Genomic DNA, 17,632 nt, shown 5'->3' with positions numbered 1-17,632 from the left:
GGCCTTCAATATTAGTGCTGCAGGACGAGTGTTTCTACACCAACGAGTAAGTTTAGGGCCTTCAGCATAGCGAGCCAGCAAGCAGTCTAAAAGGGATCTGGCACTAATAATGGATTTTATTGTTTTTTTAGAGGGCACGGTAACGAATCTTGCAATCTGATTGGTTCTTTACCCGGTCAGTATTTTCCTATCTCTGCCCACGGGCCACGGTAACGCTTTCGTGAGTCGCCGAGTACATCCCAACTTTCGTTGTCATTTTTCATAAATATACCTCGTTTTCCGGCTGGGCAGTATTTTTAAGCAAACACGTCGGTCACTACCTCAAGCCGATAAATAACTTATGAATCCTCTCCTCTTTTCTCTCTATCAAATCAATTTGGTTGACAGAAAAATATTGGTTTCAGAATGAATTTGTATAAACAATAGTGTCATTACGTTGGTTGACAAGCGGCCTAAAAACCGTCTGCAATTAATTTTAATCGTTCACAAAAAGTACCCAGAAAGTTGAAACGTGAGGTATTTGGTTACAGTTAAACTGAACGATGGAACTTTCATTCATTTAATATCTGAATTTTCTCGAGCAATTTGTTCATAGTAAAAAAAAAGGGAGCGAAGTTTTAATTTAAGTTCTACAACAAATATACGCTCCTGGTGAGTCTTTCCAATTCCGTTCAATTTGGACATTTGTACCTTAACCTGGACAACAGAAATTGAAGGAATTGAGAAAAGGCTGCATTAAATTCCCTTGTGTCTCGTTGGAGTGTGCCGTTCGAATTTAGTTTTTGTGAAGGAAAGATCAGAGTTAAACACGCCATTACAGCAAAAAAACGAGCAAACTCCCACAACTTCAAAATAAAAAATTGAATTTACTCACAATTACTTTCCTCGCCGTTTACTTAATGAACAGAGGTAAATCTTCGTACATGAATGAATGGTCGATGAGAGTAAATAATACTTTCCGTTAGATCATTAACTGATTTTTAAGAAAACATTGTCGTGACAGTCCTTGCCAAACTAGTTCTGTTGGTTTTCAAATGTTCCTACGATTTTTTTTTCTTGCGCGCTCTCTAATTGACAGGTGTCAGATTGTGACAGATACTTATAAAAATAATGTTTCAAAGTTTGTTTGGAAGCCTTTTAAATCACCTTTATCTTTACGGAAATGAAAATGTTTCGCTGAGGCATCTCTCTTAAATTTGCATCACCTCTATTTTAACTTCCATTTACTCACTCAAAAATTGTTCAGTTTATGGAAGATCTTGCCGTATTTACGGCCATAAGTCATTCGGGTTCTTTCGGAAAGAATTTCGTCAAGTTTAAAAACAATAAATATGTTATTTACCGGCTAAGGGTCGGTCCGTATGGTGAAAAACTGTGACCTCGGTCTTGAAAATGCTGCCCTCGGCCTACGGCCTCGGGCAGTATTTTCAAGACCTCGGTCACAGTTTTTCACCATACGGACCTCCCAGCCGGCAAATAACATATATATATCAGTGCCAGACCCATTACAGACCTCACGCTCACCCGCGTCACTCAAGGCGCTAGAACTATTCGCGGGCGAATTTGCTCGCACTGAAGAGCTAATAATGTAGGTTTGTTCGCAGGCTAGATATGATTTTCTTCTCTTATTCTCGTGCCAAGCAATCTGTAAATCTTGTGTTATTTAAGTCGCTGAGTGTTACGTTTAAAGTGTTTATTTATAAACTCTCTGACTTATTACCTTAGGAACTGCCTCCATCGATCGAGAAAATCTTTTGATAGTGCGCAGGCAATGAACGGATCCTAATAGAAAGGAGAAAAGGTGTTTTTCATCACTAGATTTAGTGGCAAAATGCCAAAATGGCAGTCTCAAACTGTAAAAAAGGAATTCAATGCATTCCTTTTTCCAAATTTTTCGAGAATACGAACAAATCGAGAGACTGGGAATTTCGCGTCTGCCATGAAGATACAGGCATCCAATTTTTTACCGCCATGTTTGAGCGCTATCTTGTGCCAAACTCAGCGTGGGAAGGTCGTAGCAGCGCTGTTCCTTTTTTCTGCCATTATTTCGGCTTTGAATTGACAAATGCTAGTTAAGGTACTTTTGCAGTTATACTTAATCCTTTAATCCCTAAGAATGACCAGCATCAAATTTCTCATTTCAGTATCACTCTTGCATCACACTTTAAGGAAATGAGAATATAGGAAACAATCGCTGACTGAGGAAGCTTATGATTGTCAATTAAATTGTCCTTGTTAGTTCATAGGAAATATTTAGATAATAGTATGGAGAATATGCATATTAATGAAAGGGTGTAAAGGCTTCCAAACTTACGCCGTTATCAAATGACGGCCGGTTCCTATCGAGATACAATCGACTCAAAACAGTTCTCTGCTCTGATGCAAGTAGTTTGTGAAGCTCATTCTTCTGACGCTCTTCTTCATCATCTGCATGCGTAAGAAAGAGAAAACAATTAAAAAGCGAAAAAAACGGCACTAATATGTTAAAATGTCATACTTAAGCTCAATTTCCACAGTTTTCTCCAGTCCGGTCTTCGATCCTCCCGAAAAAGACTTCCCGGGATGAGCGCAGGCTCATTTCCCGAACGGCGGGTGATAATCGAGCCTACATTACACAACACTGAGTGACAACCTTGATAACTACATTTGAGGATTTAAGTAGATCACTGCCTTTATAAACCATAGCCAGTGAGAATTGTAGTCAAATACCTGGCAAGCTCTACATGCCGAATGAGCAGCTGGGAATTCAGAAGCGGAAGGAAAGTAATATTTCAACCTCTGCCACACCTATTATGCATATTATGTTGGTTCGTGTTAAACCCGTCGAAGTGATATAAATCAATGAATTTTGAATATATGAAAATCATACATGTGTATTGCGGTTTCATAATATGTATGAGAGCGAGTAGAGAAACCCTACTTAATGAATGTAAACGAAGAAGTTACAATTCATAGACGGGTCTATGAATTGTAACTTCTTCGGTTACATTCATTAAATCTGTAAACCAGAGTAGCATCAAACCATGTCTGATTGTCCAGGTGGTTGCCGTGTGAACTTTAATATATTTTAAACCCTACTTATTTAGTGGGTGGAAATAAGGCCTGAAAAAAGAATGTAGGCCCGTTGGCGATTTGGACCCATGACCTTTGCGATACCAGACATAGACTCCCGGAGTGGCATTATTGACCTCTGCGATGCCGGTGTAGTGCTCAACCAACTGAGCTAACAAGCCAACCGAGTGCTGGTCATCTATAACGGTTTATAACGATTACTATTCAGAAGCGATAACGAAAATCTCCTTTAAAAGCAGGCACTTTTAATCGGTACAAAGACGGTAAAACGGTAACGGCTTAAAATACAAACTCAAAAACAAAAACCTCCAAAATGAGACTAAAACTGAAAAACACACTCGCGAGAAATCGTACGCGTAACTTGCTTACGAACTGGTCAAATTTAAATGTCTCAGCGCGCGCGCTAATCGCACGACACGCCAGTCCGGTACTTTATTCTTAACAATTACCATGCACAGGTTTTACACAAGCACTCAAAGTTTACGATCTCTTGACAATTCTGTGATATATTTCTATACATATTCTGCTAGAATTTTATTGTTTATACAGGCCCCCATTGATACCAGCTTGCAGCTGAACTGGGCCAGCCTGGTTTATTGCCAATGAATAAATGAAATAACTGAGAAGGGTAACGTGACTTATTTGTCTCGTTATCAAATTATCGTTCTAAGCTTCCTCGATGAGTAAAAAAATTAAATGAAAATTTCATAAGAATTACCGGGACAGTGTATTGCAAATTATTAGACCGCGCGGTCAGTATTGGTTAAAGATTTCGTTATTCCTTACAATTAGGCGATTCCGGAACACTTAAACTTTCCCAAAGTGTAATAACCCTTATCGTCTACTCTGTCTTGGTCTATGTCAGTATCCCCAAACGTCAGCTGCTTAACCGGCAGATGTGTCTTGTTAGTAAGGACACCACTATCTTCACGCTATACATTGTCATTCACACGACAGTTACACTGTTCACTGTTTTATGCGTATGCTCACATGTGTTCTTCATGTGCTGCACCACTCCGGTAGGTCATTTTCTCAGAATTAGGTGAAAGCCAAAAGCCATCTATCAAAGCAGAAACAAAGCACTCGTATTTAATGAACTGCGGACAGTGCGGGTAATCATTGATGAGACACACCAATTGAGATATGCTCGCTCCTTTAAAGTACATATTTCGCGAGTAGACTCCCGGAGTGGCATTAGAGACCTTACGCAACAGGACGGCAGAAGGGAGAGGACAGCAAAATTGATCGTGTGACGCGCGTGACAACCTGATTCGTGAGCCACTTGACGCAACTTCCGGTTTGAGACTGCCGTCCTCTTGAGGTTGTGAGGAGAACGTGAGTATTTTTATCCCCTTATTTTAATCTAAACTGTCTTTTTCTTCGGTTATAGCATAGAAACATATTATTTCTTTAGTTATGAGCCTCTGTGTCTGGTGATAGGTCTTTTTACAAACGGCAAATGAAGCTGTTACGCAAAATGGTGTGTTTACATGTCGCTGTTTTCGCCTAATGAGCAATAATTTGTTATTTTTTGGGCACAAGTAGAAATGAATTAGCAAGGATTGTAAGCATTTAAGGTTTTCTCTGTTGGCAGTTTAGTAAAGTGACAACTTCTTGACTAACTCTCATCGTAATTTCGGATAAAAACTAAGAGCCGGAGCCGTCTTTATGCGATAAAAATTCACGGCCCTTGTTGCAGTGAAAGTAACAAAATTTATAATAAAGATAGATATAGATTAAATTTTAAATCGTATACCTTATTGCATGAAATGTTAGCGACATGTTAATTTAGCGATTTTGAAAATTTCCCATTTAGCGACACTTTAATTTAGCGATTTTTCGTAAAATTTTGGAACATAAGTCACTTAGTTTCAGCGATTTCACGAACTGAAACTTTTGCGAATTCAAAATATTTAAGCTTATTTGATGCGAAAATGTGTTTGATAAAATTATAAATGTCATAACTTGATTTAAATATATATAACAAAAATCATTCAACTTTTGCAGATGGCAACATTTTATCCCATAGACATACAGATGGCAAAATTTCACAGTGTACTCACTTTAATTTAGCGACACTTTCGAGGCGGCATTAATTCAAATTTCATGTAATAAAGGTAGATAAAATTTTAGATGGTATTAGTGCCGTTTCAAGGTATGATATAACTGTTTATTGTTTTTTTAGAGGGCACGGTAACGAATCCTGCAATCTGATTGGTTCTTTACCCGGTCAGTATTTTCCTATCTCTGCCCACGGGCCACGGTAACGCTTTCTTGAGTCGCCGAGTGCATCCCAACTTTCGTTGTCATTTTTTTCATAAATATACCTCGTTTTCCGGCTGGGCAGTATTTTTAAGCAAACACGTCGGTCACTACCTCAAGCCGATAAATAACTTATGAATCCTCTCCTCTTTTCTCTCTATCAAATCAATTTGGTTGACAGAAAATATTGGTTTCAGAATGAATTTGAATAAACAATAGTGTCATTACGAAGTTGACAAGCGGCCTAAAAACCGTCTGCAATTAATTTTAATCGTTCACAAAAAGTACCCAGAAAGTTGACACGTGAAGTATTTGGTTACAGTTAAACTGAACGATGGAACTTTCATTCATTTAATATCTGAATTTTCTCGAGCAATTTGTTCGTGGTGAAAGAGCGAGCGAAGTTTTAATTTAAGTTCTACAACAAATATACGCTCCCGGTAAGTCTTTCCAATTCCCTTCAATTTAGACATTTGTACCGTAAATTGCACAACAGAAATTGAAGGAATTTTTTGAGAAAAGGCCGCATTAAATTCCCTTGTGTCTCGTTGGAGTGTGCCGTTCGAATTTAGTTTTTGTGAAGGAAAGACCAGAGTCACACACGCCATTGTAGCAAACAAACCAGCAAACTCTCACAACTTCAAAGTAAAAAAATTGAATTTACTCACAATTACTTTCCTCGCCGTTTACTTAATGAACAGAGGTAAATCTTCGTACATGAATGAATGGTCGATGAGAGTGAATAATACTTTCCGTTAGATCATTGACATCATTGAAGAAAACATTGTCGTGACAGCCCTTGCCAAACTAGTTCTGATGTTTTTCAAATGTTCCTACGCTTTTTTTTTTCTTGCGCGCTCTCTAATTGACAGGTGTCAGATTGTGACAGATACTTGTAAAAATAATGTTTCAAAGTTTGTTTCGAAGCCTTTTAAATCACCTTTATCGTTACGGAAATGAAAATGTTTCGCTGAGGCATCTCTCTTTAATTTGCATCACCTCTATTTTAAATACCATTTCCTCACTCAAAAATTGTTCAGTTTATGGAAGATCTTGCCGTATTTACAGCCCTAAATCATTCGGGTTCTTTCGGAAAGAATTTCGTCAAGTTTAAAAACAATAAATATGTTATTTACCGGCTAAGGGTCGGTCCATATGGTGAAAAACTGTGACCTCGGTCTTGAAAATGCTGCCCTCGGCCTACGGCCTCGGGCAGTATTTTCAAGACCTCGGTCACAGTTTTTCACCATACGGACCTCCCAGCCGGCAAATAACATATATGTATATGATTGTAAAAGAAGTCCGGAAATAGGACAGCATACTCAGTGTTCGCCTTGTAGGGGCCCATTTTCTTTATGTCTAAGTTTGTTTCTTTACTGTTGTGCAGTAATTTACAACTTGATTAATTATGAAAACTACTCTGTTGTTGGCCTTCATAATTTCAAACCTTTGTATCAGCAAGCTAGCTGCTGCCACTCATATGAAGTTTAAAATATTCCTTTTCACACTGGTCGTACTGTACTCCTTATAAAGTCCATTCAGGCTAACAAAAACTGTTTATATGTGTTTATATATGTATTTTTTAGCTGCACGATCATGAGCCACATAAACATTTTAATTACTATGTGTTATTTATTTATTAATCATAGCTCTAACAAAATTCTCAATTTTTATTGGTTCTGCCTGCACCACCGTATTTAATCCCTGAATTGTACTCCACTCAGACCTTATTACCAACTTATTTATTAATATTTTTATTCTTTTTATTTGGTAATAAATTAATTATTTGATTATATTTCATACCCTAAAATAGGCATCTTTTTAAAATGGAGTGGACACAGGAGTGTGACCTGCTTCTTTTACAAGAAATTGTGGTGTCACAGCCTTACAAATTCAAACCATCAACAAGAGATAGAGGGCAAGTGTGGGAGGGCATTACGGCAAGGCTAAATGCCACAGAATTATTCCATGATCGGCTCCGTAACAAGAGAGCAGTCAGGGACAGGTATCAATTACTTTCAAAGAAATTCAAGAACAAAATGGCTGAGGAAGAACGAGCAAGTGGGATATCCCCTGAGATGACAGAAACAGACAAGTTGCTGGAACAGATAGTGAAACAGTTTGAGGAAAGTGAAAGAGACGCCGGAGAACAGTCAGAGAAGAATGACCAAAATAAGGAGAATGAAAGGAAAAAGGCAGGAGAGATGAGAAACAGGTCGATGGAGAAGCTGGGGGAGACTCAGAAAAGAAAGGCAACAGCTGAGGATGGGCAACAAACAACACCGAGAAAGAGATCATCAGGATCAGAAACCCTCGTGTATTTGAGGGAAAAGGCAGAACGGGAGTTTGAGCTAAGACAAGAGGAATTAGAAGTAAAAAAGAAAGAACAATCTGCACAACTTCAGATGTTCCAGTATATGCAACAGCAACTGCAGCAACAGCAACAACAACAACAACAGCAAATGCAAGTTCAAATTCAGCAGCAGCAACTGCAAAATCAAATGCTCTTGGCACTTATTGAGAAAATCACCAAGTAAAAAGTGTTCTTTAAGACTCTGTAAGATTTCAAAGTTTCACGTTTATTTAAATCATTCGCATTTTATTATATATATATATATATATATATATAAACATTTACATTTTTACATGTATGCATATATAACTTAATTATATATTTTTGCCAATTTTATCTTGGCTTTTATGATCTGCTGTGAGCTGTAACAGATTGTGTATAATCCAATGTATCGATCAGCTGAGACATTTAATATTATTCCATTGTACAAAGAGCAAAATAAGACGAACAGTGAGTTAATTGTCTTTTAATTCAAGAAATTTAATGGTTAAGAAAAATGCTTTAAAAATGCATTTATAATTGCTTTTCAGTATTTATAAAGTTAACTTCAGAATTTTTTAAGCATGCCCAAACTTAAATTGTCAAATTCACATGTACAGTGAAAATATATATCAAGTAAAAATTTTGAGCAGGTTCATAAAACTGATAAAAGTTTTAAAAAACTGGATTGGTCTGACAATTCTATTGATTATAGGATCCAAAATGGTCCTTCACAAGCCTGTATGAGCCACTGAAATCTTGACAGGGCATGCAACAATGATTAGTTATACCGCTGGGTCTCATTAATAAAGGGCATTTTTGGGATATGGGATAATTGACCCAAATATAGCCCTAGGGGATTCAGGAGAAGCCAAATATTTTGATGGGATTCATGATTTATACCTCTCTCCGGGAAGCGGTAAAAGATGTATAAACATGATGGGATGTGGGATTTCTCACCCAGACCCTGTTGCATACAGACGAGGCATATTACCACATACACTCATCAAGTATAACAGTCAGATCGATTTTTTTAGTCTTAATCAATGTCTGTGGATCATGCCAGAGAATTTGGAAAAAGAGACTTCCAAAATTAGTGTTTTAATTTTCAGTTGTTATTAATCTTGAAATATGAGAAAAAATATGCATATGAAAATACCTTACAATTTGAAACAAAGAATTTTGCAATTAAATTACAAGTTATAATAATTATTAGCTGAAAAAAATGAGAAAACTTGAAAATGATTACCATAATAGAAATGTTTTACATAATTTAAGCTAGCTTCAAAAATTCAAACTATTTGGCACAATTTTCTCAAAATTTCATTTTGATAGTTACAATTGAACCAGGTTACAATTCCATAAACAGTAATTATAACCTTGAAGTATTTCAATACACTGATACACTTTCTTCATTGTACTGCAGGTTACATATTGGTCATTTGCACTCTTTTAAAGGTCGTGATCGTGTGCATGCCCGGTCATTTGTAAATGTAATCTGGTCCCTCCATGAGGCATTTGCAACAATTAAAAAAAACTCCTAACAAATGGCAGGGTAAAGATAAGCAGGCTTCAGGTACTGATGAAGCCATAGTACAATCCCAGTTGGGGGGTGGGGGATACTTGCAGAATACATGATAGGGGTGTCTGACAGAGCTTCCTATAAGAAACCCAAAAAATACATGAGCTTGAAATGTTACACCAAAAAAAACCTACTGACGTATTCAATGAAGCAGAAAGAATTTGACATGGGGATGTGTACCTGTAAACCCCCCAAAATATGTGACTTATTCACTGTTGACCAAAAAAATCTGTGGGGGTAAATTTTCAACCCAAAAGAGTACTTTGAACCTCCCCATCATGTATATTACAAAGTACCCTCCCCCCCCCCCCCTCCCTCCTCTGGGCGCATTGACCCATATCTTACAAGAATCTCTGATAACATTTCCTTAAATAAAGTACTGGTCTAATGGAGGCGGTTCAACACCAAAGAAAGAAGAAGTTGTCGACCCATATGTACATGAGTGGGCATTTCTCAACAGGGCACAAATGATATACATTTTTCCTACTGCACTGAGTCCAACCTTAAGATTTCTTTTAAAATCTAAAAACGAAAAGTACTCTAAAATGTCACGATTTGGGCAGGTAATTTTGTCAGGAAGATCCAGAACGTCGAGCAGATTGTAGATATCATGTTTTAAGAAACGGAATTCGCTTTTGCATTCGTCGTCGGAAAGAGAGTCCAGATTGAATTTTTCGTACTTCCAGTAAGGAATGTCAAGATTCTTTGAAGTGTTAACGTCGTAGAGTAACAGCATTTCTTCATCGGCGATCAAATCCAAGGTATTAGCAAGCAAAAGAGCCTCTCTTGCCTCCCTGAAGTTGGCCATTTTTCCTTCGGGGCCTGTGCATGTCGCGTTGTATTGCGTAAGGTTTGTTTACGTTTAGGATGGCAACGTCAACCCTCGCGTGCTCGGACCAGTACTCGCGCGGTCCACGGTCGCCGTCCTCATTCTGCCGTCCTGTTGCGTAAGGTCTCTATTATTGTCCGCCAAAGTCTTGTTTTCGCTGTCGTGACTGTCGTGAAAGTCACACCAACTCCTTGTTAATTGTTAATTTTGTTACTTTCCTGTTCTTTTCACACTTGTTTTTTGCTCTTCCGAGAACTAAAATGAAGAAAAAAGGCTGACAAACTTAACCATGTGGTCAGGTTTACACGCGCTCCTACACGCGTGTTACCGCGCATCTGCAAGTGTATTATGACGCAATTTGCGTCACAGACGAAAAAACATTACTGGGATCGAGATGAAATATGGTGGCCTTTTTGAGTTACATAGCAAGATGAATATGGAAAGAACTGCCTATTCTGATACCGCAGCAGGAGCAAAAATGGCATTTAAGAGATTTTTCAACTTCCAGTTTATGTCATCTGCTGTTTATGTTGCTTGAATGAAAAATGTGACTCGTAAAGCAGCTGATAAACTCTTAACTGGAAACCACGTGAAATCTTCACGTCAACTGGTAAGGTAAACTTTTACTGACTTTTAACACGGCTTGACGGATACATTGAATCATTTTTCCTCTGCTTCCTGTTATTTTTAGTTGCGAAGCAAGCCTGAAATCTTTTCGGATTATTCTGATATTTTAATACTTTTTGTGCAACTTTAAATGTTTAGCGAGATATTCAAGTACGTTACTCCACCAGGGAGCTGAGTTTGCAGCACAAGGTTCTCAATCGGGCTGGACACATTTCTTGATTGTTTTTTTCAGGTATATGTCATTCGATATTCGTTAGTCGGCACTATCTGAGAAATAATTGTATAGCTGGTAGTTAATCCGAAATTGTCAGCATATTCACATTCTTCAATTTTTTAAAACTGTCCAATTAAGGATTAATTTGAATATTATAAGTATCCAAATTAGTCCTAATTGGACAGTTTTGAAATATTAAAGAAAAATAGCTTGACAGAGTAAAACCCAATTATGGCTGACTAGGTATGAGTAAGAGGACTATATGCTTGTCCAATTTTGGAAATAATTGGATGCAAAAAATTTTGTGAATTTTCCAACTTGAACGGCATGTAGTCCTATTACATATACAAATATTGCAACTTACATGTAGACACTAAACTTCGGTAAAGGGGAATAACTAAGGGTGGGGTGGTAGTACTTGGGGTGCTGTAATGGCCTCTCAGAACCCCAATAGTCTATTCTGCAGCAAATTATGGCAAATATAATTGTCATGATCCTAACTTGGTCACCTTCTGTTTCTGTTTATACATCTACCTTATAAAGCCCTTAAAGTAGATCATCCTGCCATGAAGCCAATTATTAAATATCAAAACAGCATTAAATAAGAGAACTTTTCAACCACAAATCCTCCTATTATTTCTTACCCCCTTATGACATAAACCCTGAAAGTGTGCAACCCAATTCTAGTTACTTTAATCAAAATGTAACCTCAATATAGTTAATCCAGACATGAAAATTTAACCCCATCCAGCGGCACATCCCCATGTATGAGACAACATAATTTTAAACAAGTACTGTCAAACATGTTTTAACGAGCAACCAAAAAACTGTGTGCTTGATTCTAAAACTAGCCAAACTAGCTGTATAAGGCAGAAAAAGGCTAGATGTTTTCATGGACCCCTATACAATTCAAGCAAATATTTTTCTGGTACTTAAAATGCATTCCACAGAAAGTGCATTTGTTTGATGTGAAGCATTGGCCTTAGTATCAGTGTAGATTTACTTTGAGTTTGTGACTTGACATTGATTGATAAGATTGCATGACAAAGGTTTTACTGCCTAAGTGAGATACATTTATATGCTAATAAGGCTAAGACAACATGTACTCGGAGTCTCAAAAAAAGGCAGAATACTGTCAAAACAAAGAAAACATATTAAACAACTCTCATGGGTTTACTGTGCTACTAACACAGCTGGCTTTCTTCCCCAGCTCCCAAAATAAAGGAGGCATTCTTGATTCTTATTAAAGGCTGAGCATGTTTACTAAATAGGTTGACTGTTCCAATGAATACAAAACGATGTTCTAACTTTTAAGTTATTGCATTATTCTAAAAGGTGAAGGAAATTTATTTAAGCTTTCAAACCCAATAGGCTTTGACTAAAAGTCAAATTATGTACAGTGTTTCGTGAACCTAAACTAAGCTGGATTTTCTTTTAGAATGAACTAAGACTTTAAGAAAAATAATATTTGAACCACAAATGTTTGACATAATTAAGTTCATCCTAATATAAATACCTCTTATAGATTATACTTGGACAATTCATTCTAATGGTCATTTTCAATTTCTTGTGTTCAATTTCAAGACAAAGAAGAGATTCTGGTGAACATAATTATGTACTGGTTTGCTTTGTTTTATGGGAGCTCAATTCTGTTGTCATATGGTACAGAGTTGTTAAATAGGTATGTGCATTCTTTATTTTGCAGCTATCCCTGACCCCTTGTGCTGAACAGATCTTGAACTGTGCACAAGAGGTGGGTGACTAATTACTAACCTGCAATGGAGTCAGCTTCACCAACAGAGGCTGCTCCTTAGTCCTGATCTGGGATGCTCAGTCCTGGTCCACCGAAAAAAGGAGAAGGGTGTGAAAACTGTTTCGGAAACAGAACTGTCATGCTGCACTAAACAGATCTTGAACTGTGTACAAGAGATGGGTGACTAAAAGCTGACCCACGGTGGAGTTGGCTTCACTTGCAGACTCTCTTCCTCATTCTTGATCTCTGAGATGCAAAGACCTGGTCCACCAAAAAAAAAAAAAAAAAAAAAAAAGGAGAAGAGTGTGAAAACTATTTCAGAAACAGGACTGTCTTGCTGCGCTAAAAGATCTTGAACTGTGTATAAAAGATGGGTGACTAAAAGCTGACCCACAATGGAGGCAGCTTTACCCACAGAGTCTCTTCCTCAGTTCTGATTTGAGATGCTAAGACTTGGTCCACCGAAAAAATGAGAAGCTTGTGAAACCCATTTCGGGAACAGGACTGTCTTGCTGCACTAAAAGATCTTGAACTGTGTACAAGAGATGGGTGACTAAAAGCTGACCCGCAATGGAGGCAGCTTTACCCACAGAGTTTCTTCCTCAGCTCTGATGTGGGATGCTAAGACCTGGTCCACCAAAAAATGGAGAAGAGTGTGAAAACTATTTCGGAAACAGGACTGTCTTGCTGCGCTAAAGGATCTTGAACTGTGTACAGGAGATGGGTGACTAAAAACTGTCCCACAATGGAGTCAGCTTCACCCACAGAGTTTCCTCCTCAGCTCTAATGTGGGATGCTAAGACCTGGTCCACCAAAAAAAAAGGGAGAAGAACTATTTCGTAAGCAAGACTGCTATGCTGCTCCAAACAGATGTTAAACTGTGCACAAGAGATGGGTGACTTACAGCTGACCCATGATGGAGTCGGTTTCACCCGCTTTCGACTTCCACCGAAAAACCAGGAGAGAGTGTGAAATTATTTAGCAAACTGGACTATCTTGCTTCGCAGAGTAGATTTTGTAATGTGTTCCAGAGATGGGTGAAGTCTTGCTGACTGATGAATCTTGCTGCACTGAATGGATCTTGAACTATGTATCAGAGAAGTTTGACTAGTTGCTGACCCATAATGGAGTCTGCCTGACCTGTTAAGCCACTTCCTCACTCTTGATCAGATATTGGACTTTTTATAAGAGGTACGTGTATCTTGATTGGTTTCTTTTTTTTTTTTTTTTTATAATCTTAATTAAATTCTTGTCCAGAATTTTTTATTTCCGACGATCAAGAAAAAGTAGGTAAGACGTTTGGGATTAATAGTCTCACCTAGGATTTCTCTTTCCGTGTACATTGAAAAGCTACCCTAATAGCGCAACCTTCACAGACGCAAAAAGATTTTGCGAGCATACAAAATTTTAGTATCCAACTGCATTAGGTAGAGTACAAGCATCACGCGATATTAGAAAGTTCGTTATAATGTATTGTAAAAGAACTTTTTTAACCCGTCGGGTTTTCAGTATCTACTTCGTTTTTCCTGCTCACAAGAAATTTGAATAAAATAGAGCATTGGATGATAAATTTATCAAATCGACAGTGGTTTAGTGTGGTCTGTACTCTTATCGACAACGGCAAATTGGCCGATCAGGTCGCCAAATTTCTGCCAGTCGTGGTTAAAAAAATTTTTTTTAGACGTTTTGGTGTGTAGTGGGCTCGTCAAAATACGGCGCAGCTCGTAAAATTCTCCGCGATACTACACCGCAAAAACTTCTTATAAGGTTTCTGTATCAGGCCATTTGAAAGTATCCAAACATATTGGATTGTTGATGGAAAATGATGAAAATATGGGCCATGTATGTGTACTTTGCCATACTGGTTGGATATACTTGATATACTTGAGAGAATTGTCATAAAGGATGGGTGTGACTAGAGAGGCGAAAGGCAGTAGCAAAAGAATTCCGCTAAATTAACTTTTATTTGCGCTTAATGAAAATGCGAAATTTAGTGGAGGTAGACGATGTAGTGTAGAATGATTTTAAAGTTATAGCAAATTCATTGCTCTTCTCTTAAAACGCGTGTTTATTCACATATGATCCTTTTTCTAAAATTAGCACAACTTACTTGAGTGATATTTTTTAATTCCAGATCGAAGTGGCAAACACGTCTCAAACTGAAGCAAGAGTCTATCGCATCCCTGTTTGATCATGGAAACGCCGTCTACGAGTAGTCAATGCACTTTTAAATACTCTATATTTTCAATAGTCTTGAAAAGCCCATCTCACCGTGGAGTTTGAACTAGAAGCAGTTTCTCGAACAGTTGGTTTGCTTTTAAGCGAGAGGAAAGTGTGGAGGAAGGTAAGAGGTAACTTTTAATGTCCTTCGTGATTCCCTTTATTTGTCATACCACCATACCGTGAATTGGTTAATTTAGGTACGAAACAACTGGGTACAAAACAACCGTGGGGTTAAAAAAAAGCGTGGGTGTTAACTGACCGTGGGTTCAGAACCACTGAATACCAGCAGAGATGACTCTCATACAGCAATCCACAGCAAAGCCTACGATCTTTCAAGGGTGTTTGCTCATTATGTTTTAGACCAGTTTTTCAGAAGAATCGATAAGAGAGAGAAATCGTTTTTTATAGTGTGTTTGCTTACCTAAATCTGCTAACCTGTAGAGTGAGCTCGAGACTGTTTTTGCGACCCGCCACAGAAGTAAGTTTCCAAACACGTTTTCTGAGTTTTGCTATGAGATAAAGACTTGATTTGCTTTTTTTCTGATTTTGAATTATAAATGTACTTCTTTAGATTGAATAATTATTAAAGTTTGAATAAATATTATACAGTTTGTGCATGGTGGTCGTCTGAGCTGACCAGTTTCGAGTAGGGAAACAAATGGAAAGCTGCAAATTCTACTCCTTTGACAAAATGTATTTTGAAATTATTCTCTGATAGCTTTGCTAAAAGTTATGAAACCAAGCCATCCTTTTCTTTCACAAATTCGTTCCTAGTGAAGATCTTTGAATTAATCAACTTAAACTGGATTTCTTTTGGGTCCTACCATTGTTAACCCTATAACTCCCAGAAGTGATTAACATGTATCTTCTCCCTATGATATCCATACATAATCCAGCAAACAGGTAATGAGAATACCCAAACTAATCAGGTAGAAGTTGTTATCTCGATGTAACAGTAAATTCTCGTGACTAATTTACAAGGAAATGTGTAGCAGAGGGAAGGGAGAATTGACAATCGGATCTTGAGCGTAAAATTAAAAAAAGATTTTTTACTAGTCGATGATAACGCACTCTATTTAGTTTTGGTTTGCGTCTCGAAAGTTCAGAAGTCAGTAATGATTAGGCTCAAAGATTTTTAAAACACTTTTAAATATTTTCTATGTGAATTGATGATAAACATATAGGAAGAAATATTAATTTTTAAGCATATTTTGTCATTTGATTTCAGCCTCCAGAGCTCAGAATTTGAAAAAGAAAAAAGGCTTTAAAATTTCTCAGTGAGTCACGTTTTTTAAAAAGTTCTGTATAAATGCAGTTAATGAAAAACTTAAGAAGCAATTTGACAGACAAATACCATGGGCTCCAACATTTTCAGTTAATCATGTTTGAATGATACGATGTATCAGTTGATGATAAACCTTTGAGGCAATTAAGGAAACAAACATATCAATTCGTGGAAAACACTTTTTCGATTTGATTTTAGCTCTAATATTTACATTTTTAAAATTAATCTCTGAGATCTTTACTAAGATCACGTCAAAAAAAACCAACCTAAGTCAATGATGAACTCAAGAAGACATTTGAGAGATAAAAATCAATTTTGGCGCATACTATTATAGCTTCTAGAATTGCTAACGCAAAAGTTCAAAGAAGATGCTAAAGACTGCGTGAGATACTGAAGCCGGCAACACACCTGGCGATTTTATACACCGATCGCGGCGATTGGCGTATAAAAATCGCCGATATCTGGCATGTCAGATATCGGCAATTGAATTCGCAGGCATTCGCCAAGTCTGCCCGTTCCCGCGATTTTCTCCCCTTTCCATCGAGAGTTGCCAGTAAAATTAACCAATAAAGTTGGTCGATATTATCATGACTTTTCAAAATGGAGGAAGGTATCGAAAATTGTTCCTGGACCGAAGAAAAAGAAGTCAATTTGATCACACTGTGGTCCGAAAAGCCATGCTTATTTGATGTAACGTCGAGCGGCTACATTAATCGTTTCAAGAAATCCATGTCTTCGACCATATTTTCTCGTTATTGTCCCACTTTTCAGAACGCTGGCAGCAGCCAACAATTTTTTTCGCTTCGCTGTCGCCATTTTGTTCGGTTACATTGGTTCGCGCAATTTTTAAACGTCACCCTGAAGTGCCACATTGTCGCGATCGACGAAAAAAATCGCTAAGTGTGTCCGCAGCGATCTGTGTCGAAAATCGCTGGCGATTTTCGCCGCTGCGATCGGCGTATAAAATCGCCAGGTGTGTCGCCGGCTGAAAGAAACATTCCAATAAAAGAAAATCCTAGACGTGCGTGAGGTACTAGTGTAACAATCCAATCAATGAGAAATCTAAAAATGCACGAGTTACTAACGTAACAGTCCAATGAAAAGAAATTCTAATCTAACGAAAAAATATAATGAAAGAAGGTTCCAAAAGTGCGCAAGATATTATCGTAAAAGTCCAATGAAAGAGAATGCTCAACGCGCGTGAGATACTTACGTAACAATCCAATGAAAGGGATTCGCAAAAGTGGGCAGGATACTGACGTAACGATCTAATCGAAGAGAATTCTGAAGGTACGCCAAATACTAACGTTACAATCCAATAAAAAAGAAAACTAAAAAAGCGCGAGATACTAGTATAACCATCCAATGAGAGAGAATTACAAAGTGGACGAGATGCTAACGTAACAATACAATTAAAGAGAATTCTAAAGATGCGGAAAATACTGTACTGACG

At 37.6% G+C, this 17,632-nt stretch overlaps 1 protein-coding gene across 2 annotated transcripts; it reads left to right on the top strand.

Moving 5' to 3' along the window:
• Positions 1–4,267: 4,267 nt before the first annotated feature.
• Positions 4,268–8,344, top strand: LOC149041111 (uncharacterized). Of its 2 annotated transcripts, none has more exons than XM_089214417.1 (2): positions 4,268–4,407; positions 7,148–8,344. In XM_089214417.1, exon 2 carries the CDS (start codon positions 7,161–7,163, stop codon positions 7,869–7,871), a length of 711 nt encoding a protein of 236 aa, XP_089070543.1. In that variant the 5' UTR covers positions 4,268–4,407; positions 7,148–7,160; the 3' UTR covers positions 7,872–8,344. The 2 variants fall into 2 exon arrangements, with proteins under 2 accessions (XP_089070543.1, XP_089070544.1); XM_089214418.1 differs by lacking the exon at positions 4,268–4,407 and adding an exon at positions 5,649–5,774.
• Positions 8,345–17,632: the final 9,288 nt, after the last annotated feature.

Source organism: Pocillopora damicornis, chromosome 8 (assembly GCF_964200805.1).
Source record: "Pocillopora damicornis chromosome 8, jaPocDami1.2, whole genome shotgun sequence".
In the NCBI taxonomy this organism is placed as follows: Eukaryota; Metazoa; Cnidaria; class Anthozoa; order Scleractinia; family Pocilloporidae; genus Pocillopora; species Pocillopora damicornis.
The sequence above is the reverse complement of the archived record's forward strand: the minus strand, read 5'-3'. Positions and strand labels throughout refer to the sequence as shown.